General features: G+C 41.5%; 1 protein-coding gene across 9 annotated transcripts in view; it reads left to right on the forward strand.

Annotated features, from left to right (window-relative positions):
- Positions 1–3,345, forward strand: part of CTNND1 (catenin delta 1) — a 51,060-nt gene extending 47,715 nt beyond the window's left edge. For 7 of the 9 annotated variants that reach the window (XM_023743109.1, XM_023743106.1, XM_023743107.1 and 4 more), the window contains 2 exons: positions 647–709; positions 1,365–3,345. In XM_023743109.1, coding sequence (XP_023598877.1) covers positions 647–709; positions 1,365–1,525 — 224 coding nt within the window. In that variant the 3' untranslated portion in view covers positions 1,526–3,345. The remainder of the gene's footprint in view (positions 1–646; positions 710–1,364) is intronic. The other 2 variants (XM_023743111.1, XM_023743112.1) reach the window with 2 other exon arrangements.
- Positions 3,346–25,098: the final 21,753 nt, after the last annotated feature.

The raw sequence follows: 25,098 nt of genomic DNA on the forward strand, positions 1-25,098 counted from the left end.
TTGCTTCTAACACTGAAGAAACTGCTTGTCAAATGTTGGTATACGATCAAGGAAGAATATCCACAATTATCTGAAAAGGTATTAAACTTCTTTCCCCTGTTTTAACTGTATATCTGTGTGAGGCCAGATTTTCTTCATATACTTCAACCAAGACAACATATCAGAACAGATTGAATGCACAAGCAGATACGAGAATTCAGCTATCTTTTATTAAGCTGAACTTTAAAGAGATACACAAAAACATAAAACAATTTAAAAAAATTATTTATGTTAACACTTAACAGGTTTATTGTTATTTTTAAGTGAAGTTAATATTTTATATTTCTCAGTATGGTAGATATCGATTGCTGTAACCCACACCAATTAAAGCTCATAATTTTTAAGACTGTAAAGGGGTCCTGAGACCAAGTAATTTTGAAAACTGCTGGCTTAGATTGAACGGCTTTTGTATTAGGAATCTGTAGGAAAGGGTATTCCTATAAGTCCCGTGAGGGCTTTGTTATAACCCTAGAGCGTAGCCTACTGTCTTGCCCATAGTGTGTACTCAGTAAAAATGGCAAGAAGGAGGGCGGGAGGCAATTTTTATGATAGGTGTGGATTTTGGAGAGTTTATTTTTGACCTGTATACCTTTCTGACTCCCTATAGATAAGAAACCTGATCGGGAAGAAATTCAGATGAGCAATATGGGATCAAACACAAAATCGTTGGGTAGGTGATTAATTCCTGCCTCAGAATATGGAGTAATATTTCATTGGGGTGATGAGAGCTCTTCACTCTTAGATTTTGACCTCTTCTAGCAGCACCCTTACCATTTACCATCCTGGAAGAGCATTAGCTGTTCTTTTCCATTTGAAAGGATGAAAGAAAATTTTAGTAAAACTAGATCCATCTGTTTTTTCCACATTCTCTAATGCTCAGAAGTTTTCAAAAAACTTTCAGCGTCTCTCTTATTCCTTCAGAATCAAGTTGGTGTCCTGAAGCTGTTATTCATAGCCCCTCAACAGTTCAACCCCAGGCTCCCTCTCTGTCTTCTCTCCATGCATTCTGTTTCAGCCCACCTGGTCTACTTGCTAATCTATCTCGTCACTCTTTACCTTTTTTTTGGTTTCTTCCCGTTTTGTTCATGTAACCTCCTACTGAAATCTTTTTTTTTTTTTGATCGTATGTTTCAGTATTTCATATATATTGTCTTCCCAGTTAGATTCAAGTTGTTTTTAAGTCAGAGACTACCAGACCTTAATGCCTTTCTGGAACATTTGACGAAGCTCAGTTCCCACCAGAGGTTACTAATTTGCACTTAACTGTTGGATATGTATTGTATAATAGAGAAGGAGATTATATTTCTTTGTTTTTTTCCACCTAGATAACAACTATTCCACATTGAATGAGAGAGGGGATCATAATAGAACACTGGATCGATCCGGGGATCTAGGGGATATGGAGCCATTAAAGGGAACACCCCTGATGGTAAATTCTCTTCATATACTGTTATGCTTCTCGAAGCCTGCATGTTTTGTGAAATAGGAAACAGAAGTACAAAGTGAAAGATAACATCATTTTCTGGTAGGGGTTTTCAGGAAAAAGTCGGAGTTTTGACTAATTTTGGGATTTCTTTGACTATTCGGTGATGGTCGAGATGGGGGAGGAAGGCTGTAAGCATGTTACTAATATGACTAACGCTAACTGCTCTGTTCGCATACATTTCTCTCTCCCTGTGGCTGCCTTTTTCTTTAAGTTTACAGATTTTGGAATTTATTCTAGGTCTGGCATGCACTCATGAGATTTCCTATTTCGTTACTCATACTAACAAATTGCATGTGTTCACAGCAGGAGGAGGGGCAGGAATCTCTGGAGGAAGAGTTGGATGTGTTGGTTTTGGATGATGAGGGGGACCAAGTGTCTTGCCCCCCCATGGTATGTCCTCCTGCTATCCCCAAGATCACCCTTGAGGAAGGAGGCCCCTGTGTGCCAGGAGTTTGCCAATCATGCTGATCTGATCAGGCCAGAGATGCTAGTCTTGGCCATGTGGGGCTCAGGGGTTCTGCTTCTGTGATTGTTACCTCGTAAGAGGCTGGGATGTGCAGCTGGTGATCTGATTCTCCGTTATGTGCTCCTTTCCTTCCTCCAGATTTGCTAAGCTCTTTTTTGGTTCTCATATTCCCAACTCTTTTAACATACTCTCTTTCTCTTTTTTCCCCTACAGCAGAAGATTTAGCACCACTATCTCCGTTCCATCTGAGCTTATAATATATGTACTTTTATTTTTTGTTGGTGAAATGGACTGATGATTTTTCCCTTTCTTCGCTGGACTATTGTGCAAACTGCCAGGCTTCCTCCTGCCCTTACAGCCCTAAGTGGCTGCCTTCTTTTCATGGACTCCCAACTTCTTCCAGTGAAGTTTAATTGACCCCTCCCTACAAATCCCCTCCGGTTTCTCCCAAAGAGCCTGACCCAGTTATTTGCATAGGATGCCTCAGTCTCGCCTATCTTGAGAAACTGCTGAAGTTAGCTCTTTCTGCCAGCTCTTCCTGGAAATCTTGGCCTTGTGTGGAGGGAGGGGAAGAGTGGAAATCTTCACTGAAAGCCATGAGAAGAATTGGAAGTTACGTGCTATATATGCAGTGTCCAGCAATCTGATAAACTAGTGGTTCTTAATTTTTTTTTTCTCTGGTGGGGAAGGGACTTTTTATTTTTTTGGAGGAGGGGAGTGTGAGCTCTTCCCTTACTCCTAATGGCTACTTTTGAAGCAAAGAAGGTTGGCAACATTGGAACACATTCCACCTGGCAAAGGCCCTTGAGTAAGTGAGGGTCGTAGAACTGGGATTAAGAAACCTTAACTCTCCTCATCTCTGAGGCAGGCACCATAAAGGATCTACAGACTCCATCTCTTCTTCAAGCCTCATGCCAACCCTGGGCTGCTGCCACTGCCCCTCACTGAGGCTGTTAGTAGCCCTCCCCTCCCATCCTGTGATATGTCTGCTGACCTGACCTGGCCATTGGACTCCATCTCTTCTTCGAGCCTCATGCCAACCCTGGGCTGCTGCCGCTGCCCCTCACTGAGGCTGTTAGTAGCCCTCCCCTCCCATCCTGTGATATGTCTGCTGACCTGACCTGGCCATTTGCAAGAGGCTGTTGAAAAAGGAGAATGTGTCAAGGCAATATTTTGGGGTGAGGAGGAGCAGAAAGATGTCTTTTGAGGAGAAGAGGAAACTCTAGGAGGAGCTAGTTGGAATGTACACGAAGCAGTTAGTCTGAAACTGGCAGGAAGCTTCAAAGCTGGCTTCCCCCTTGCCCTATTTCTCCTGTCCCTACCCTTATTATCCTGTTCCCTCCCTTGCCTCCTCCCTGGGGTTGGTTGGCCAACTAAAGGACTTGATGTACATGACTCCTGTTCTCTTTACCCTTATAAGGTAGGGTTTGCCCCCGGCTTTGCCTTTTCTCTGTGCCTTTGGCCTGGGGTGCATCTCCTCCTTCCCTTCCATGTGCCTTTCTTTGCCTCTGCAGTCTCATTTCTCATGATTTTACAAATTATATTTTGTTGGCTCTCCTACCCGTTATTGGCCCTAAATAGAAAGAAGAAAGGTGACCTAGAGAACCTCAGATTCTCTACTGGGGATTGGTATAGCCTATAATTTCAGCCATAGCAAGCTTTCGCTCAACAGCATGGGATTTTGACATCATAATCCTGTCCTGATGAATCTTAAAATGAGATTGGTGGGAAGAGTGAGTGGTGGGACTCTTACTCCTCAGTTGCCCAGAATTTACCATCATCTCTAAAGGGGTTATAGGCAAGTTGTCTCCCCGCAACTATACTGCCCCAACAGCTCCTCCCCCTCGTTTAGTGTATATTAGCAGGTTGGACTAGAGGAGTCAGCTGCTATGTGGGTTGATTTTTTTTTAAACTTTTTTCTTTATTTGCCTTCTCTTCCTCCCCCTTAATCTCAAACTTCAGTGCAACTGGAAATCTTTATCTTTCTCCTCTCCCCGCTTTCCCTTATATATTGAGGCTATGGGGTAGGAGAAACGTGCACACCCTGTCCCCTTCCCCTGTGCATTAAAATTCCTTATTTGCCCTTTTTTCTCTCCCATATCTTCCCACTCTCATCTACCTTTTCTAGCAAAAAGGAGCCTTTTGCTCTCTGACCCTCAGAGCACACTGCACAGGGGCACTTGCCCCATCTGGATCTGGCTCCACTCTTGGTTTCTCTTGTCCTCCTCTGCTCTTTTCCTTGGTGCTCTTTTTCTTGGTGGGGTTTGGGTAATAGAACAGCCATGGACTTTTGGGGACCTTTAACTTTTTTTTTTTTCTTTTTTGTTTATAAAAATACTAAACATTCAATTCCAGAGAACCAAAAATCCCACCTTTCCACCGAACACTACTAAGGAGCATGTCTTCTGCTCCATACCTTTTCTTTTTCTTTCTCTCTTGTTAATGCTTTTAAAAACAAATGAATTTTTTATATAAATAAAGTTTTGAAAGTGTGTATGTGGGGGGTCTGTGTCATTTCTTTACTTTAGGCTATTATCTCCTCTCCTTTTCATCTGGTTCCTTCCTTGTGTATCTGTGTCCTTTTTCTATCCAGAGTAACCAGAAGGGGGCTGTACAGGGGTGGGTTTAGTTTGAGCTCAGTCAGTCCCAACTCATCAAGCAACATTCCCTTTAATTATATGTAAGACATTCTTCCTTCTCAAGATTATTAAAAATTAAATGTGCCTGAAGTAGAGTACAGGAAGCTTATTGCTATCGTAAAGATGGATGGTTGAAATATAGAGAATTATGGCTTCCATAGTTACTGGAAGATGAATAAGGAAGAGGCAACAGTTGACAAAATGTTGAATAAAGCCCACTGCAGTATATGGTCCTCTTGAACTTTACATTTATGAGTGGAAGATTAGAAGCTACCAACCCCAACTGCCATCCTGATAAATAAGAAAATGTAGAATTAAAAGGCCCAAGTATGTACTGGACACTGGGCCATGAGGTTGCTCCTCAGGTTATACATATTCTTCAGTGAGAAGATGAGGAACAGGCCTATAGCTTCCTTTGTGCCCTACCAAGTAACATATGGGTGGGTAGCAAATACTTGTTGGATTACCAGGGATTGTCTTCACTGCAGAGGCCAAGGAATAAGACCTATGGAAGAGACTTATTTTTCTGGGGCCCGTATTGCCTATTATATAATTAAAAGACTCAAGAGATTTTATGTAAAATGCTTTCTGTTATGCCCAAATCTTTAGATTAAAATTATATAGCTCCTTTTGATGATGGTCATGTCTCATTTTATTGAAATAGGACTTGGGAAATGAAAACTTTATTGGGCTAATGAGACCAGGAAACCTAAGCATTGAAGCTGTTAACCTTTTAAGGCTTGATCTGTGTGTGACAATTACAGTTTTAGACTAGAAGAATGAAGCACAGAGCCAGAAGCTATTAGACTTTGCTTTCCGGAGAGGTTTGGTAGTCCCTTTTAAGATGATTTTCACCCATGTAGACAAACTTGGCTACTGGGGAATAGCCTTTATTTCTCTTATATTCTTTATTATCCACTGGCACTGAGTTAGACACAACTCTCTTCCTGTCTCCTTGGATTAATTTATTTCCTTCAATAGTTACTGAGCACCTTCTGCATAATAGGTATTAGGTTTAGATTAAGAGAGTGAAACGGATCCTTTCTCAGCTTGCAGTCCATGAGAATCCTGTGTAGCTGAGATCTGTGATCTTTTTAAAAATGTTTCCTCTTTCTGTGCCCTTATCTAAAATGAAGTGTTAAACAGAATGATCTGTAAAGGCCCTCTAAATTTGTTGACACTGATTTAGTGATGCTCTTGGAGCCTGTGGCTAACTCTTGCTCACACCAACTTTAGGAATCCTTTGGGCTTTGCTAACGTTTGCCCATGTAGCAACCTGGATAAGTCACACTGGTTATTTTGATACGTATGGTCAGCTAACAGCGCCTTGAGACCCTGATCTAGTGACTTAAGTTTTCATGGCTCACACTAGAACCCCCGGGACAGTGGTCTCCAAGTCCACTAGTAATACCAGTTTCATGATAGATGTAGGTATAATGTGGTATGGTGACAGCCATGTTAAGAGGGAATTCATAGAAGAAACAATGTTTAACTCAAAGGAATGAATTGCTTATGGTAGAATTTGAGGTAATATGAGTGGTAGACTGGTACGTGGTATGTTGGTAGGAGAAACTTCTTATCCTGCAAATCATATAGATAATACCCAGGCTGCTGAGGAGTGAAGCCTGCCCTTGCTATGGGGACTCCTAGGGCGTAGAGGATCTCCTGGAGTTACTGACTTTGAAGTGTCACCTCTGACGGCAAAGGGTACCTCAGTGGGGAGCAAGATTAGCCAAGTAGCCCCACTGGCCAAGGTCGAGGAGTCCATGGCTGGAAACGTTAAATCATTCTAGAGAGAGAACCTACCCCAAGAAAGCATGAAAAGGTAAGAAGCAAGGTATCTCTAGGAGTAAATTTCTTTCTCATAACCTTTAGTGTGTAACTTTACGACCTCTTGATTTTCTTGCCTTCTGACTATTACTTAGAACAGTTCTTCAGCTGATCGACTTAGAATTTAGGGGCAGACATGGATGGAGAGACAGCTGGAGGAAATGAGGTAGGATAGACTTCAATGAAAATTATTTTGCTCTGCATCATTTTTTCCTGACTCTTCTCATGTTTTTCTCCTTTTATGTGGTATGAAATGACCAGGGCCAGCTATCCACAAATGAATCACGTGCTATACACCTGTTCCTGTAATTGTAGGAGCCATAAGCATTAGTGTAAGCATGTGGCAACTCGTGTGTTTTCCTTTTATTAAACTGAGTAATAAGTGTTAGTTTTCTTTTTACTAAACTGAGTAATAAGTGTTATCTACCTCTCCTTATACATCTCTGATCTTTCTTCGTTGTTGAAAAGAGCAAGTTCTTCCACTTTTATTGAGGACACAGAAAGGATTACTGTATTGCCATTGTTCCTCAGATATTTTTAGTGCTAACGGACAAATAGTTTGGATGCCATAAAACACTTGTGCCTGAGGAAAGGAAAAGGGATATCTGTGAAGATGATGTGCCACGCACTTTGTATCCTGTTCCTGTCTTCATCACAATCCAGTTTTTCTCCACACTTAAGGCAGAGCTAGCCTTGATCTTTTTCAAATCTTGGACTCTGGGCTTTTTTACAACCTGCTCTGCTGCCAGGATCCAGGTGGCAGGGGAAGGTGCAGTGTGTACGGTTGCAACTAATTCAGCCTTCTGTTTTTTGCAGTATGGCCCATTAGATGCTTTGAACAATCAGCAGAAACAACTAAGATGCTGGATAAAATGTATAAAAAATACTTTTGAAAACACATTGCTGAGCATGCACAAAAGTAAGGAATCCATAGATCTCCAAAATGAAGTGAAAGTTGGAATTCTAGGAAATAAGCACTACCAATGCCGGGTTAGAGTTTTTGCCAAACTCAGCTGATCTTTTAAGCTTTTACTTCAGTACCTGTACAGAGTATTAAAAAACCAAACCAAACCCATTGCCGTTGAGTCAATTCCGACCCATAGTGACCCTATAGGACAGAGTAGAACTTCTCCATAGGGTTTCCAGGGAGGACCTGGTGGATTTGAACTGTCAATCTTTTCGTTAGCAGCTGAACTCTTAACCACTACGCCACCAGGGTTTCCATACAGAGTATGGGAGACAGGAAATGAAGAATCTAACAGATGAAACCCGAATAAAGTAGATATCCCAAAGGACTACATATACCCTCAGTGTAAAGGTGAACAAGAAACAAACCCCACCCCATAAAAGGAGGGAACTTAGAAAAGAAAGGAACTTATTTTGTCTCAACCTTGGTGCAAGACAGTCCTTGGGTGGTGCAAATGGTTAACGTACGCCCTGCTAACCAAAATGTTGGCAATTCAAGTCCACCCAGAGTCGCCTCGGGAGAAAGCCCTGGTGATCCACTTCCGAAAAATCACAGTTCTACTCTGATACACACGGGATCACCATGAGTTGGAATCAGCTCGATGGCAACTGGTGCAAGATGGAAGGAAAAATATATCTTTCCTGATAACTCATAACCACAAGTTGGCCCTAATGGATTTTTATCCCAAATTTACATTACCTCTGGTCCAAAAATCTGAAGTGGGTAATTTAAACTGGAGCCCAGTTGTCATATCTCCAGGTGATTTCCAGGAGCAAATTCAATTCTACTAAGACCTCAAAAATATTCCTATAGATAAACTTCCAAGACAAATGAGCTACACTGGTCAAAAATTATACAATGTACGAAGAAGGCACCATGAGTGAAAACAGGGATGAACAGACAGATTCTTAAATACTTCAGATGTTGACATTGTCACAAACTATCATGAAATAAACTTTTTGATTAAGGAACTAAGTTTGAAAATAAGATTAAAAAAACCTAGCACATTTGGGGTGGGCACCATGAGTGAAAACAGGGACAAACAGACACAGAAGCAGGTCCTTAAATACTTAAGATGTTGACATTGTCACAGACTATAATGAAATAATTTTTTTGATCAAAGAACTAAAATTAATTTGAAAAGAGGATTAAAAAACAACCTCGCAGATTTGGGGTGGGGGTGGGGGAAACCTATTTGAATTAGAAATGAAAAACACAAATTTGAAATGGAAAACTTGATGGATTAAATACATTTGACAAATTGAAGGGGAATTAATGAATGGTAGATCTCAAAAAATTACACAAAGAAGAAAAGGATGAAAGAAGTTGAGATCTAGAGTGAGAAGATCTGATGTCCATTTGGAGCTCGAAGGAGATAACAGAAAGGAAGAGGCAGTATTCAAAAAGAAAATGGCTGATACATTTTTCCAATTTTGTGAGAGTCATCAGACCTCAGATTTAGGAAGCCTAATGAATCACATGCCAAGATAAAAAGCAACTCATCTAGAGACATCAAGATGAAAACCAAAGAGGAAAGACCCTAAGCAGCTAGAAAGAAAATACAGACTGTAGAAAACCACACCGATGGTTGACTTCTCAGCATCAACTATGGAAGCCAGAAAATAGTGGAATAATATCCTCAACATGCTAAGAAAAAAATAACATGGAAATTTACATTCAGAGAAACTTATTAAAGAAAGGCCTAACAAAATATTTTTAGACAAAAGCAGCTTTTGCAACTTAAAGACCTCCACCAAGGGTATTTTAAATGATCTCAAATGGAAACTTAGATGCCAGGAGGAACACATCCTTCTCCAGTAGTGTGGCTGGTGGGTTCGAACCACTGACCTTTCAGTTAGCAGCTGAGCTGTTAATCACTGTGCCACCAGGGCTCCTTTAGTGGGGTAAAACAAAAATACCTATTGCTGTCGAGTTGAACTCATAGCAACCCTATAGGGTTTCCAAGGAGCAGCTGGTGGATTCAAACTGCCGGCCTTTTGGTTAGCAGCCAAGCTCTTAACCACTGTGCCACAAGGGTCCCTTTACTGGGATAATGCCTCTGAAATCTAGTTCATAGGTTGTTGGAATGATTCAGAATGATAATGTATATAAAAGCACTAAGCTCAGACTCTGGAGCCAGACTGAGTTCAAATCTTTACTCTGCTACTTAACTGTGTGACCTTGGGCAAATTTCTTAATCTTTTGGTGTCTTGAAATACAGGGTCCTATAGGTGCATGGGGAGCCCTGGTGGCCCAGTGGTTAAGAGCTACAGCTCCAAACCAAAAGGTCGGTGGTTCGAATCCACCAGACGCTCTTTGGAAACTCTATGGGGGCGGTTTTACTGTGTCCTATAGGGTCGCTATGAGTTGAAATCAATCTCTGACATGGATTTGGTTTGGTTTGATTTTTATAGGTGCATGGAAGAAGTTCTGGTAGCACTGGTTAAGTGCTGTTGTGCTAACCAAAAGGTCTGCAATTTGAACCCTCCAGCTCCTCCATGGGAGAAAGATGAGGCAGCCTGCTTTTGTAAAGATTTACAACCTTGTCCTGGTGGTGCAGTTAAGCACCTAGGCCGCTTAAAAAAAAAAAAAAAAAAAATCATGTATTGTCCAGGCGAGTTTGGGACCTTAGATTAGCACCTACTCTAACTGGGCTGATAATCAGCATCAGCTAACACTTTGCAGAGGGAAGTTCACAGTCCACCAAGCTGTTTGATGGTGATTTAGCTTGTAACCCTGGTAAGCACAATGGTTAAGAGCTCGGCTGCTAACTGGAAGTGGGTGGTTGGAACTCACCAGTGGCTCTGCAGTCTGCTTCCGTAAAGATTACATCCTGGGAAACCCTATGGGGCAATTTTACTCTGTCACATAGGGTCACTATGAGTTGGAATAGACTCAAGGGCACATAACAACAACATAGGTGCATTAGTGGCAGAAGTCTAGAACTGGCCTGGCAAAGGGAGTGTGCATGGGAAATGTTCCTGGCAGAGGAAATGGCACGCACAAAGGCCTGGAATTGAGAAAGATCAAAGTACTCTTGGCCCTTGAAGTTTGATGTGGCTAGAGCCTTATCAAGGTGGGAGGAGAGTGAGGTGGAATAAGCTTCGGGAGGTATACCCGTTCAGATTGTGGAAGGCCTTGTAAACTACTTCAAGGAGTTTTTGACTTTACCCTGAGGGCAAAACATTTGTTTAAGCCAAGAAGTCACCAAACCACTAGCTGTAGGGAATAGTATGGAGAGGAAGAGACAGGAGCAAGGCAGAGGATGACCAATTAGAGGAAGCTACAAGATTCTAGGCAAGAGATGATGGTGGCTTAGACTAGGCTATAGTATAGAAAAAAGAGAAAAAGATCAATTTCAGGTCTATTCAGTAATGATGATAATAGCCTATTTAGTACCTACTGTGTGTAAGACATTATCCTAGGTACTTTGAATATATTGACATTTAATCATTACATCGGCCCTATAAGAAAGGAATGACATGGGCATATATAATAGCAAATATTTTGGGGCCAAGCTGTTTAATATTTACCACAACTCTATGAGTATCCCCATCTTTCAAATGAAGAAATGAAATCTTAGAGCAGTTAAGTAACTTGCCTTAGGTTACACTCGGTGGCAAAGGTCAGACTTTGACCAGATTTGTTTGATTCTAAATTCTGTGTTTTTAATTATTAACCTAGACTGCCTCCAATTTGTGAACAGTAGAATTGGCAGAAAATAGGGTAAGGTCTGGGGGAGAATTAAGGATGATTTATTTCCTGGTGTCTGAGTGGGAACTGGATGGATCACTGCTTGAGATAGGCAGCCTTGAGAAGTAGAAGGCTGTATTGGAGAAGATAAGTTTAGCAGAATGCTGGTGGTATCACCAGGGGCATGGCATGAAACTAGGGAGCTGTTTGGTTTAGGAGAGGCTTCTTTTTTTTTTACCTGCATGGCTTCCCAGGGCAAAGAGCAATAACTAGCTGCAAACAGAGTAGGGCTTGCTTTGATCTGTTTCATTTTTGGATAATATGCTTATTTTTCTTCCAATCTTCCTACAGTGTTTGTTTGGCTCTTGGTCTGGAATCTGGATCCCTAGAGGGCATGATTCAGTCTTCCTGTTAACTCTCCTTCCTTCTGGTGTAAAACTAGAGTTCAGTGTCCTGAAGGACTACCTTATCAATTGGACAAAATGGGCAATAGCTTACATTCTTGCTACTATCAGGCCTGTCTCATCCTGTTCTCCCTATCCCTCTCTTTCTTGCTCCTTGATCTTTCCCTTGCTTTGCTTTCCTTTTCTTTTCTCCTTCACTAGGTTTCTAGTTGCTACCACTCCACCAGACCTGTACCACCCAGCAGCCTATCAAGAGTCACAGATCTTTGGTTTTATGTCTCCCTGCTCAGAAATTTGTTCCTCTAAGAGCGGTAACATAGTTGGTAGGTCAAAGACATTTTCCACCCTATGATTGATAGAAGGAAGTCACTTCATGTGAGGCTGCCTCTGTCAGCTAGTCCTCCCTGCAGAGCATAGATTCCCAGCTCACTCAGGATAATGATCCTGGAGGACTGGCAGGACTGACCTGAGAACCCAGATCCCCTGTATCCATTCTTGTGCCTTACCTTGTGGCCCATCCCAGACCTATTGCCACATTAACTCATACTTCCAGGGGCAAATAGTGCAGGCTGAGGACTTGTCCTTACAGAGCAGCTCAACACAAGCACAGAGTACAAGAAGAGATAATGTGATAGAAGAGATAATGAATGGTTGCCCTCTGCTGGCAGAACCCAATCACCAGCCAGGAGTCTCCACCTCCAGCAAGAGGGCATGCACACTGAGCACACACTTCTAACCCCACTCTGCCACGTTCGCACATTGATCATTTTTTTAAAATCTTGGGTTAACGTATAAAAGTTTATATAGCTTTTTTGTAAAAATTGAAATAATACAGCCAAACCACACACACACACAAAACTGAAACCCATTGACGCTGAGTTTATTTGGACTCAGTGGTTTAAGTGTTCTGGAATTCCCATCTTTGCAGTGTTATCCATAATTTGTTATGATTCACACAGGCAAATGCCTTTGCATAGTCAAAAAGACACAGATAAACATCTTTCTGGTATTCTTTGCTGGATTCAGAAGAGGACGTGGAATGAGGCATGTCTTTGCTGATGTCTGTTGGGTCTGCTGAAAGCAGAGAATACCAGAAAGATGTTTGCCTGTGTTTTATTGACTATGCAAAGGCAATCAACTGTGGGATCATAACAAATTATGGATAACATTGCAAAGAATGAGAATTCCAGAACACAGTTGTGCTCATGAGGAACTTGTACATGATACTGCGTGGTTTAAAGTCAAGAAAGTTGTGCGTCATGGTTGTAACCATTCACCATACTTATTCAATCTGTATGCTGAACAAATAAGTCAAGCAGCTGGACTATATGAAGAAGAATGTGGCATCAGGATTGGAGGAAGACTCATTAACAACCTGCATTAGGCAGACGACACAACTTTCTTGCTGAAAGTAAAGAGGACTTGAAGCACTTACTGATGAAAATCAAAGACTACAGCCTTCAGTATGGATTACACCTCAACATAAAACAAAAATCCTCACAACTGGACCAATAAGCAACATCATGGTAAAAGGAGAAAAGATTGAAGTTGTCAAGGATTTCATTTTACTTGGATCCACAATAAAAACCCATGGAAGCAGCAGTCAAGAAATCAAAAGGTACATTGCACTGGGCAAATCTTCTGCAAAAGACTCCTTTAAAGTGTAAAAAAGCAAAGATGTCACTTTGAGGACTAAGATGTGCCTGACCCAAGCCATGGTATTTTCAATTGCCTCATATGCATGTGAAAGCTGGACAATGAATAAGGAAGACTGAAGAAGAATTGATGCCTTTGAATTATGGTGTTGACGAAGAATATTGAATATACCATGGGCTGCCAGAAGAACATACTAATCAGTCTTGGAAAAAGTACAGCCAGAATGCTCCTTTGAAGGGAGATGTTGAGACTTCGTCTCACATATTTTGGACATGTTATCAGGAGGGACCAGGCCCTGGAGAAGGACATCATGCTTGGTAAAGTAGAGGGTAAAAAAGAGGAAGACCCTCAGTGAGATGAATTGGCACAGAGGCTGCAACAATGGGCTCAAGCATAACAACGATTGTGAGGATACCGGGCAGTGCTTTGTTCTGGTGTACATAGTGTCCCTGTGAGTAGGCACCAACTCGATGGTACTGAACGACAAACCATCTTTATGGGAGCAAATCGCCAGATCTTTGTTCTGAGGAGCATCTGGGTGGATTTAAACCGCCTACCTTTTGGTTCGCAGAAGAGCACTTAACTGTTGTGCCACCAAGGCTCCTTTCCTTCCAGATATCTCTTTGTATGCGCTTATACAACATATACTTACTTCTAATGAAATGATGCTATGCATGCTATATATATATTTTTGCAGTTAACTTTTCTTCATAAAAATATGTCATGGACATTTTTCTACTCTACTGCATTTAGGTCTGCTGTATTTTCCTCATGATTGCCTAATTTATCATTGTAAGTCTGTATCATAATTTTATTTAGGCCTTGGTATCTTCCTGTTTCTGGGCCACCTTTTGTGGCTAACATGGAACCCAACAACCCTCTTTCTCAGGAGAACTTTTTCCCAGTATGGAGCTTCTGTCTACTGCCCACAGTGTTGTGGTATGAGCAGATCGTATGTCCTCCCTGGCTTCCTTCCCCTCCCAGATGTTCAGCCTAACAATCTCCTTGCCCCACCCTCCCTGAGAATTTGGAAATAAGCTTCCTACTGCTCTGTGCTCCTGGGCACAGATGCTAAGCATTCTACACACCCCTTTCCTCAGAACACACCCAAAGGACACACAGGGTATTTTTTTTTTTAAATTTTTTTAAATTGTACTTTAGGTGAAGGTTTACAGTACAAATAGTTTCTCATTGCACAGTCAGTACGCATATTGTTTTATGACATTGGTTAACAAACCACAACATGTCAATACTCTCCCTTCTTGAACTTGGAGGACCTTTTTTCTTTTTTGGTGAAAATATACATAGCCAAAGATACACCATTTCAAAAGTTTCTACATGTACAACTCAGTGACATCATTATGTTCTTCCAGTTGTGCTGCTATTCTCACTATTATTTTCCAAATTATTCCATCACCATTATCTTCAACTCACTGCCCCCTAGGCTTCCCATCAAACCTTTTGAGTTGCTGTTGTCAATTTGATCTCACACAGACAATTCTTTTTTTTTTTGAACTTCAGATGAAAGTTTACAGAACAGAATAGTTTCTCATTAAATAGTTAGTACACATATTGCCCTATGACAGTGGTTAACAACCCCACAACATGTCAACGGTGTCCTTTCTCAACCTTGGGTTCCCTATCACCAGCTTTCCTGTCCCATCCTGCCTTCTAGTCCTTGTCCCTGGACTGCTGTGCCTCATTAGTCCCATTTTGTTTTATGGGACTGTCCAATCTACGGCTGAACGGTGAACCTTGGGAGTGACTTCACCACTGAGCTAAAAAGGTGTCTGGGGACCATACTCTCGGGGTTTCTCCAGTCTCTATCAGGCCAGTAAATCTGGTCTTTTTTTGTGAGTTAGAATTTTGTTCTACATCCTTCTCCAGCTCTATCCAGGACCCTCTGTTGTGATCCCGGTCAGAGCAGTCAGTGGTGGTAGCCAGGCACCATCTAGCTGTACTGGATTTAGTCCAGTGGAGGCCTTGGTAGCCGTGGTCCATTAGTCCTTTGGACTAATGTTTTCCTTGTATCCTGTTCTCTTCACTCTCCCTTGCTTCCGAAGGGGTAAGACCAGGGGAGTATCTTTGATGGCTGCTCACAGGCTTTTAAGACCCCAGACGCTATTCACCAAGGTAGAATGTAGAACATTGTCTTTATAAACTGTGTTATGCCAATTGAACTAGATGTTCTGTTTGGGCTTTTTTTAAACCCAGATTTCATTTGAAGATTGGGGTGCTATGCCAGCCATCCCCAACGTCAGGGCCCTGGCACTGGGTGACAAGGGTACAGAGATAGGCAGTGGGTGCAGTTGGCTGTGAGCCCTAGCCAGTCCTTTCACGGCTGCAGCCTGCTCCTAACTTGTTTCTGGTGGAATTCCTAGGATGGTTCACGGCTCAACCTGATTCTCATTGTGTCTTCCCTGTACTTTTGAGAAGTCAGGCCCCAACGTTGCTGGGTGGAAACCCCAGGTTCTGCTTGGCGCAATCTGTCTCAGCCAATAAACGAGAGATCGAAGTGGGAGAGTAGAAAGGCGGGCGCCTTTATTTCATTGCAAAAGGAAAGGAACAGTTGGGGCTGCCGCCGCCAAGACTGCTCAGTGAGGAAAAGGGAGAATGTTACTTTTAAGGGGTTTGCAAGTAGGAAGTTCATACAAGTTACGTAAGCAACATTCTTTTCTTTTTCCTTTTTTATTGTACTTTAGGTGAAGGTTTACAGAGCAAATAGTTTCTCATTAAACAGTTGGTACACATATTGTTTTATGACATTGGTTAACAACCCCACGACATGTCAACCCTCTCCCTTCTCGACCTTTTTTTTTGGTGAAAATATATCTAGCCAAAGATACACCATTTCAAAAATTTCTGCATGCATAGTTTTGGTGACATCGATTATGTTCTTCCAGTTGTGCTGCTATTCTCACTTTAGATGAAGGTTTACAGAACATAATAGTTTCTCATTAAACAGTACACATGTTGCCCTATGACAATGATTAACAACCCCACGACGTGTCAACACTGTCCTTACTCAGCCTTGGGTTCCCTATCACCAGCTTTCCTGTCCCCTTCTGCCTTCTAGTCCTTGTCCCTGGACTGCTATGCCTCATTAGTCCCATTTTGTTTTATGGGGCTGTCCAATCCCCAGCTGAACAGTGAACCTTGGAAGTAACTTCACCACTGAGCTAAAAGGGTGTCTGGGGGCCATACTCTCGTGGTTTCTCCAGTCTCTTTCAGGCCAGTAAATCTGGTCTTTTTTTTTGTGTTGGAATTTTGTTCTACATCCTTCTTCAGCTCTGCCCAGAACCTGCTGTTGTGATCCCGGTCAGAGCAGTCAGTGGTGGTAGCCAGGCACCATCTAGCTGTACTGGATTCAGTCTAGTGGAGGCCTTGGTAGCTGTGGTCCATTAGTCCTTTGGACTAATGTTTTCCTTGTATTCTGTTCTTTTCATTCTCCCTTGCTCCCGAAGGGGTGAGACCAGTGGAGTATCTTACTTAGATGGCTGCTCACAGGCTTTTAAGACCCCAGATGCTACTCACCAAGGTAGAATGTAGAACATTGTCTTTATAAACTGGGTTGTGCGAACTGAGCTAGATGTTCCCCGAGACCATGGTCCCCAGAGCCCTCTGCCCAGCAATTCAGTCCCTCAGTGTGTTTGGCTGTGTCTATGGAGCTTCCAAGCAACATTCTTAATCATATTACACAGGTGCAATGGGGTTTACATATAACTTCATGCATTGTGTGTTCAGAAAATGGTTGTTCAACTCCACCCAGAGGCGGGGAAGTTACTATGTATGAGGTGTAAAAGGTTATCCTGAATGTCAACATGGCGCCTAAACTGGTTTCTGCCAATTTCCTCTAGTTTTGGGCGGCTGCTAAGGAGAGGGGAACAAGGATTTTAATATAAAGCTGTAGGGCGTGCCAGGCAAGCTGCTTGAGACAGTGGAATTTTCCGCAGCCTGGGGATCTCTGTCTTACCAAGTTCTCCTCTGTTGGCCTAGTTAATGTCTGACTGCAGATACTTGGTAACTGATTTGGTATACTCAGCTCTGATTCCACCATTAGTTCTTATAGAATGTCTTGACTTCTGGCAGCCCTTATTCTTGGGATGGTTACCTCATTGCCAGATGTATTTTAACCTGCTTTCTAGATAAGTGACAGTAGTGGGTTGAACAGTGTCTTCTCAAAATAGGGTCTTTGCATATGTGATCAAAGTTAAGATGGAGATAAATTCATGATGGATTAGGATGGGCCCTAAACCCAATGACTGTCCTTATAAGGGATAAAAAGACCACACAGAGACAGAGAAGAAGGCCAAATGAAAATGGTGGCTGAGATCGGAGTTACACCGCTACAAGCGAAAGAATACCAGGAGCCACCAGAAGCCAGAAGCTGCAAGGAAGGATTCTGCCCTAGAGCCACTGGAGGAACCGTGGCCCTGCCAACATCTTGATTTTGCACTTCTGGCCTCCAGAACTGTGAGAGAATAAATTTCTATTGTTTTAAGCCACCAAGTTTGTGATAAGTTGTTATGTCATCCCTAGAAAATTAATACAGTGACACTGAGATTTTTAAAAGTGAAATCTTGACTCCATTAGTATTTCATTCATTTGTAAGTATTTATTTAATAATTGCTGTATACAGATGCTGGAGCTAAAGACTGTCCCTGTCTTTGAGGAATTCCAGTCCCAAGGATGGAGGCAGTAAAGATTTATGAATTGAGATGAGCATTATTGAAATGAAGGGTAGCAGTATTTAGAAGAAAGAGGCTATCTCTTCAGGGGAGGGGGAAAGGTAAGGCTTCACTGAGAGGTGATACTTAGGTTGGTTTGAAAGAGTAAGCAGGATTCCACCAAGTAGAGATGTGAATTCATTCAAATCAGGGGGAATAATGTACAAAAGAACTGAGGTGTCCAAGTAGTAGGCGAAGAGAAGTTTCTCTTTATAGAAACAGTTTATCCAATGAATGAAGGAGTGATTAAAATAGAATATCACCATTCTGTAATCCCTAATGAGTGGATCTTAGGCATTGAGCACTGACAGCTGCTAACATCACAAAAAGAGACAATCAAATATTATTTGCCTCTTGACAGATGAACACAATATGAAGTAGTTTTGCCAAAAACAAACAGAATCTGATCAAGCCTGTGGATCCAACTACTATTTTATAGGAAAGTCAGAGGATGGAGGGAATGTTAAATTACACCATCAGGATGAATCAACAAATTAAGGGGAATTACAAATGACTCAATTTCTTTAATAAATTAATTGTAAGAAGAGAAAAAAAAGGGAGACTGTTATGGATTGAATTGTGTCCCCCTGTCATGGATTGAATTATGTTCTCCACAAAATGTGTGTATCCATTTGGCTGGGCCATGATTCCCAGTATTGTGTGGTTGTCCTCCATTTTGTGATTGTAATTTTATGTTAAAGAGGATTAGGGTGGGATTGTAACACTCTTACTAAAGTCACATCCCTGATCCAATGTAAAGGGAGTTTCCCTGTGGTGTGACCTGCACCACCTTTTATCTTACAAGAGATAAAGGAAAGAGAAGCAAGCAGAGAATGGGGAACCTCCTATCACCAAGAAAGCAGTGCTGGGAGTAGAGCTTGTCCTTTGGACCCGAGGTTCCTGGGCTGAGATTCTCCCAGACCAAAGGAAGACTGATGCATCACAAGGGCCTTTCTCCAGGGCCAACAGAGAAAGCCTTCTCCTGGAGCTGATGCCCTGAATTTGGACTTGTAGCCTACTGGACTATGAAGGAATAAATTTCTCTTTGTTAAAGCCATCCACTTGTGGTATTTCTGTTAGAGCAGCACTAGATGATTAAGACACCTGCCCAAATGTGTGTCAACCTGAACTAGGCCATGATTCCCAGTATTGTGAGGTTGTTCTCCATTTTGTGATCTGATAATTCTATGTGTTGTAAATCCTAACCTATATGATGTTAATGAGGCAGGATTAGAGGCAGTTATGTTAATGAGGTGGGACAAGAATCTACAGGATTAGGTTGTATCTTGAGTCAATCTCTTTTGAGATATAAAAGAGAGAAGGGAGCAGAGAGGATTGGGTCCGCATATCACCAAGAAAGAAGAGCCAGGAGCAGAGCACATTCTTTGGACCCAGGGTCCCTGTGCTGAGAAGCTCCTAGACCAGGGGAAGATTGATGACAAAGACCTTCCCCCAGAACTGACAGAGAGAGAAAGCCTTCTTCTGGAGCTGGTGCCCTGAATTTGGACTATAGCAGCACTGGATAACTAAGTCAGAGACCTATAGATTATAAGAAAGACATCAATCAATCTCAGTGAGTGGATCTTATTTGGTTCCTGATTTAAACATGACATGAAACGATTGGAAATTTGAACACTGGATATTTGATGTTACTAAGATAATTATTATAATTTTTTTAAGCTATGACAGTGGTATTATGGGTTATAATGATTTCTTTGTCAATTTTAGCATTATCCTAAAACAATAAGGCCTGAAATATTATGATGAAGGAATTTGCTTCTAAGTGATATGGGGAAGGAGTGGATGGAAATGTAAATGAAACAAGCTTGGGCATGGGTTGTTAATCACTTAAGCTGAGTGATGTGTACACGGAGATTCATTACAGTATTCTGTTTGATTTTATATATATTTGAAATTTGCCATAATAATAAGTTTTTTTAAATGATGAATTTGGGAACTAATGGTTCTTTGTGACTAAAGCACAAGAGGCACATGGGAGCAGTAGGAAGTGGGACTGGGAAGGGGGTGGCAGTGGCAGTAGTGCTGGGTTCTGAAGTTTTTTCTGCCATCACAGGCAAATGGGTTTCAAACCCCCATGTACCCTTAGAGTTCTGTGGTGATGCCTCTGGAGCAACCACAGGGATGGGGGAAGGGGGCTGAACAGAGGGGATGTCACCTCACATATGCATTTTAACCAAACTTTGCTTCTGTTTCATTAAATTAGGCTTCTGGGTAATATTTCATTGAAAAACAGGGTTCTGAGGCTTAAAAAAATTCCTCTATAGCCAGTGGGGGAACAGTTGAATATTTTAAATATCAGCTTTTTGTTTGAGAATTATCACTTAAGCTGTAGTGCAGAGAGATGGGAAGCAAGGAAATCAGTTATCAGGTTATTGGAATAGCGCAAATGAATGAGAATTTGTTTTGAGAGGGAATTAGCTAATGAAGGTTTGGTCCAGGAGGTAAAACTTTTATAGTTATATTTGTAATAGTTGTTTCCCAGGACACACGTTTAGGGAGGACAACAAAGAGGATGTGGAAATATGCACACTCATAACAACAAAGTCAAGTCTCTGAACTCCCACCAGAGCATGAGCGCCCAGCTTCCTACTCTTCCTACCAAGAGAACTTAGATTCTTCTTGCCACAGTATCAGCATCTTCTTTGATAAGAATCACTAGTGTGGTCCTCCTGTGCACCGTGACTGATATTGTCAGTAGGTAGGGAACAATGCCAGGTATTTGCGCTTGAAGTGACTACTTCCATGGTCCCTGCTCCTGTCTCAACCCACCACCACATCTACATGACAGAACTATAGCTTTTTCTTTTTTTTGGTGAAAATATTATACAACAAAACATACACCTGATCAACAGTTTTTATATGTGCAGTTCAATGACAGGTTACATACTTCATATTGTATCATCATTCTCACTATATCTACCCATATTGTTTCACCAGCATTAACTTATACTCTCTGCCCCTTAAAGTTCTCATTGGTGCCTATATAGATAATTCTTTAAAAGAGTGCAATGCTCAAGGCAAATATTCTTTATTAACTGAGGTAAACTGTTGTTTAGTTTAAAAATGATTTCATAGGATAGTTTGGTTGAAGTTTTAAAAATTGTTTTCAGGCAATACAGCCGGGGGTTCACCTGTTCTCAATGGATCCAGTGAGTTTGGTTTCCATGAGAATTTGAGGTTCTGTTCCACAATTTTACTCCTTTTGATCAGGATCCATCTACTGGGGTCTTGGTCAAAAAGTTCAGTAATGTTAGCCAGGCACCATCCATTTCTTCTGGTCTCATTGTTATACAAATAGACCTGCAGTCCATTTCCTTTCCTGATTCATGGGTCTCATTCTTCCTCTGTTGCTACAGGCAAATAGAGACCAATTGTTGTATCTTAAGTGACTGCTCTCAAGCTTTTAAGACCCTAGGCACTACTCACTGAACTAGGAGGTAGAATAGAGACACTAAAGACAGCATTAGGCCAGTTGGACAGTAGTTTAGCTTCTTATTGCAGCTTTAGCTGTAAGGCCCCAGCAGTTAACCCCTTTTCTTCCATTTCCTTCACAATCTTGGAGGCTGTCTAACTAGAAAAATTCACTGACCATACCTTCTATTAATCTCCTGGGGCTAATATCACCCTGACTCCTGTGCCTTTAAACCACACTGACACACACCTATGTGCCAAGTTGCCTTGTGGCTAATAAAAACAAGCTATAAGCATTCTATACTTAGCGGTGAAGAATCATTTAGGTACTACTTCACATGTCGCTACGCCTAGTGGCTTTCACTTTCCACTCCATTCTGGTTCTGCCTGATTTCTGCTGCTTTGACTTTGTGGGTTTTTTTTAAGCCTTGTCCCGACCTGCCAACTTGATGCTTGAATGAAACCTCCTTAGTTCCAACTTTTTGTGTTTGTTAAAATAATTCTTAGCCTTCTTGAATTATGGAACTCCTTGAGAATCTGCCTGTAGTTATGGACCTTCCTCTCCAGAAAAATACACACACATAGTGTTATGGATTGAATTGTGTCCCCCAGAAACATGTGTTTCTCAACGACAGAAGGTTTGGTTTATACCTGTGGATGTAATCCCATATGGGAATAGAATTTTCTTTGTTATGTTAATGGGACCGTATTAGTGTAGGGTATGTCTTAAGCCAATAACTTTTTGAGATATAAAAGGAGCAGATGAGGCACCCCTCCCAAAAAAAAACACAAACCTGTTGCTGTCAAGCTGATTCCAACTCATAGCAACCCATAGGACAGAGTAGAACTACTCCATAGGATTAGATTAGGTACAGAAGCAAGAAAATATGGATGGGGGAAGGTAGATGCCATGCCACATGAAGATCACCAAGGAACTGAGGAACAAGCTGGAAAAAGACAAGGACCTTCCCCTAGAGCTGACAGAGAAAGCCTTCCAGTTGGTGCCCTGAATTTGAACTTCTAGCCTCCTAAACTGTAAGAAAATAAATTTCTGTTTGTTAAAGCCACTCACTTGTGGTATTTCTGTTATAGCAGCACTAAGAAACTAAGACACATAGTTTCTGGATTTCTAAAGCTGTGCTCAGTGCATCAAAACTTGATGACGGGTGGGTGGAAGGAGAGGTACCTAATAAAAATTTAGTAATCTTGGCTGTACTTCAGACCTATTAAATCAGAATCTCTAGTGTTGGAGCCTAGGAATCAGCATTTTAAACAATCTCTCTGGTAATTCTTAAGTACAGTAAAGTTTGAGAAATTCTGCTCTAAAGACTTAGCTTATCTTCACAGTCTATCTCATCTTCCACCCCCAACTACTTAATTCTGGCTCCAGGGCCTCAACCCTGGTGTTTTGGTCCTCATCCAAAGAGAACAAATACTTCCTCTAGGGCTGAAGTGAAGTTCCTTCTTGGAGAAGCCCTATCATCTGAAAACAGGGCTAGGTCTTTCTTTTCCAGGCATAGTTCTGAATTCAGAGAGCCAAGTCATGTTCCTGCTTCCAGAGAGCCACTCTTCCTTCCTTCCTTCTATCCATTTCTCATCAATTCTTTCTGTATTTAACCTTCCTCCAACTCAGACTGGAAGCTCCCCTGTTCTGGAGGTACAGATTTCCACTTAAACAGACGTTCTAAGAAGCTTTTGCATGTTTGCCTTATGTCAGGCTCATTGTTGTAGGATAGCCCACAGTGGTCAGTAGAGTTGTGGGTCCTCATAAGTGGGGTAGAAGGATACAGTAAAAAGATTTGCAGAATTCAGCTTATATTCTAGCAGGTTCAGTTATTTCCTTAAGGGTCAAAAGGTTCTGACAAAAAACAGAGAAGTTCATATCAGGTGACTTCCTTATTGATTCCTTTAACTGGCTATAAAATTTTTTAAATGTAATAACTGAAAACAATTTGTAAAGTTTTTTTTTTTTTTTAAAAGCAGAGAATAAATTCATTATAATCTTGAATCCTGCCATCCAGAAGCAGCCACTATTAACATTTTGGCATCTATCTAGTATTTTCCTTTTTTTAATAATAGAATTCATGCAATATATACAATTTAGTTACCTGCTTTTCTTGCCTGCCATTGTTTTATAAGCATTTCCCAGATAATTCTTCAAAGCCATAATATTTTCATGGCTACATGATATTTAATCAAATGAATATACTATTATTTATTTAACTTTTGCTCAGTTGTTGGATACTTAAATATAATACCTATGTATAGTATTATAAATACACTGTAATAAACATCTTTGTGCTTAAATTTTTGCCTTTTGGATAATTTCCTTGTAAGAGGAAGTATTTTTAAGGCTCTCGATATACTACAGTACCAAACTATTGTCTGGAAAGTTTAGATCAATGGCATTCTATCTTACCACACTTATGAGTCACATTACATGTCAAAAATGCTTCAAAAGGTTTGCATGCAGACAAGATATTACAATAAAAAACCCCAGTAAACTAGCTGCCTTCAAGTTGATGGCATGTGTCAGAACAGAATTGTGTTCCATAGGGTTTTCAGTGGCTGATTTTTTGGAAGTAGATCACCAGGCCTTTCTCTCGAGGCACCTCTGAGTGGACTCGGACTTCCATCCTTTTGTTCAGCAGCCAAGACAATGGATAAATAAGCTTGAAAAGACAGGATAAACAGAAATAACTTCTGGAATGTCAGTGTAAGGAGCTCCGCAAACCTCCCCAGCAAAATAAACATAACTGGTAAAAATTATATATAAGAAAATCCCAACCATTTACAGCCTCTTATAATGATCCTAAGAGCGTACAGCAGATGAAGAAACAGTCATTCAAGAAAATCTACTGAAACTTGAGAAGAACATTGACAGGCGGTGGCATTTGAACCATAACCTGCTCTCTCCTTCCCCTCTCCCAGCTCAGCATGAAAGAAACTCCACTCCAGGCAGCCACAGCCAAGAACATAGGGCTCCCTCTCCCCACAGTTCCCTATCAAGGGCTTCAGTATCTTCCCAGGAGGGGCAGGCTGCCAGCATTTCTCATGCCCCACAGAAAGTGCAGTTCAGAGATGGGGGCTCCCTTCTTCCAATTAGTCTTCAGTCATAAAGTGAAGGCTGTACCTCAGATGCTGCATGTTGAGAATACTGTGGCCCCAATCACCTTCATCTCAGCTTATTTGCAGGGCGGAGAATCCACACTAGGAGAGGCAAACTGAGATGACCAAACGCTACTGCCCTACCCAGTGCTCTGCTCGTAAAGTGGGGGTGTCACTCAGAGAGGCACACCACTGACCCCATCTCCAGTTTCAGAGCTGTAGTTTAGGGATTTTGCCTAGGGGGAGAGGTAGGCCCTAAACTAGAGAGCTCTACCCTAAGGAACTGACTTCATTTGAAACAGAATATACAGAAGTTCAAGCCTAAGAGCATTCTCAAAAAGCAATGGAGGTTTTGGTAGAAAGCAATTAAGAGAAGGCTGGTAGATTCATGAAGGATATAAGCCGGGTTATTTCTCTAGGTTGTATAGGTCAGCTAGGTCCAGAAAGAACCAGGGAAAGAGATAGCTTAGAATAGCCCTCCTGAGGTCAGAAAAAACCTCAAACACTGACCTCAAAAAACTACCCCTGGAATGAAGTCCGAATTTAATTGGATCAGACTGGAGCAATTTATGCCCCAGGGCACTGTTGAAAACAACAGAGCAATCAGCCAGCAATTAGTAGAGTTTATGAGCTGGGTGTGATTAGGGGAAA

Source organism: Trichechus manatus, unplaced genomic scaffold (genome assembly GCF_000243295.1).
Source record: "Trichechus manatus latirostris isolate Lorelei unplaced genomic scaffold, TriManLat1.0 scaffold00236, whole genome shotgun sequence".
In the NCBI taxonomy this organism is placed as follows: domain Eukaryota; kingdom Metazoa; phylum Chordata; class Mammalia; order Sirenia; family Trichechidae; genus Trichechus; species Trichechus manatus.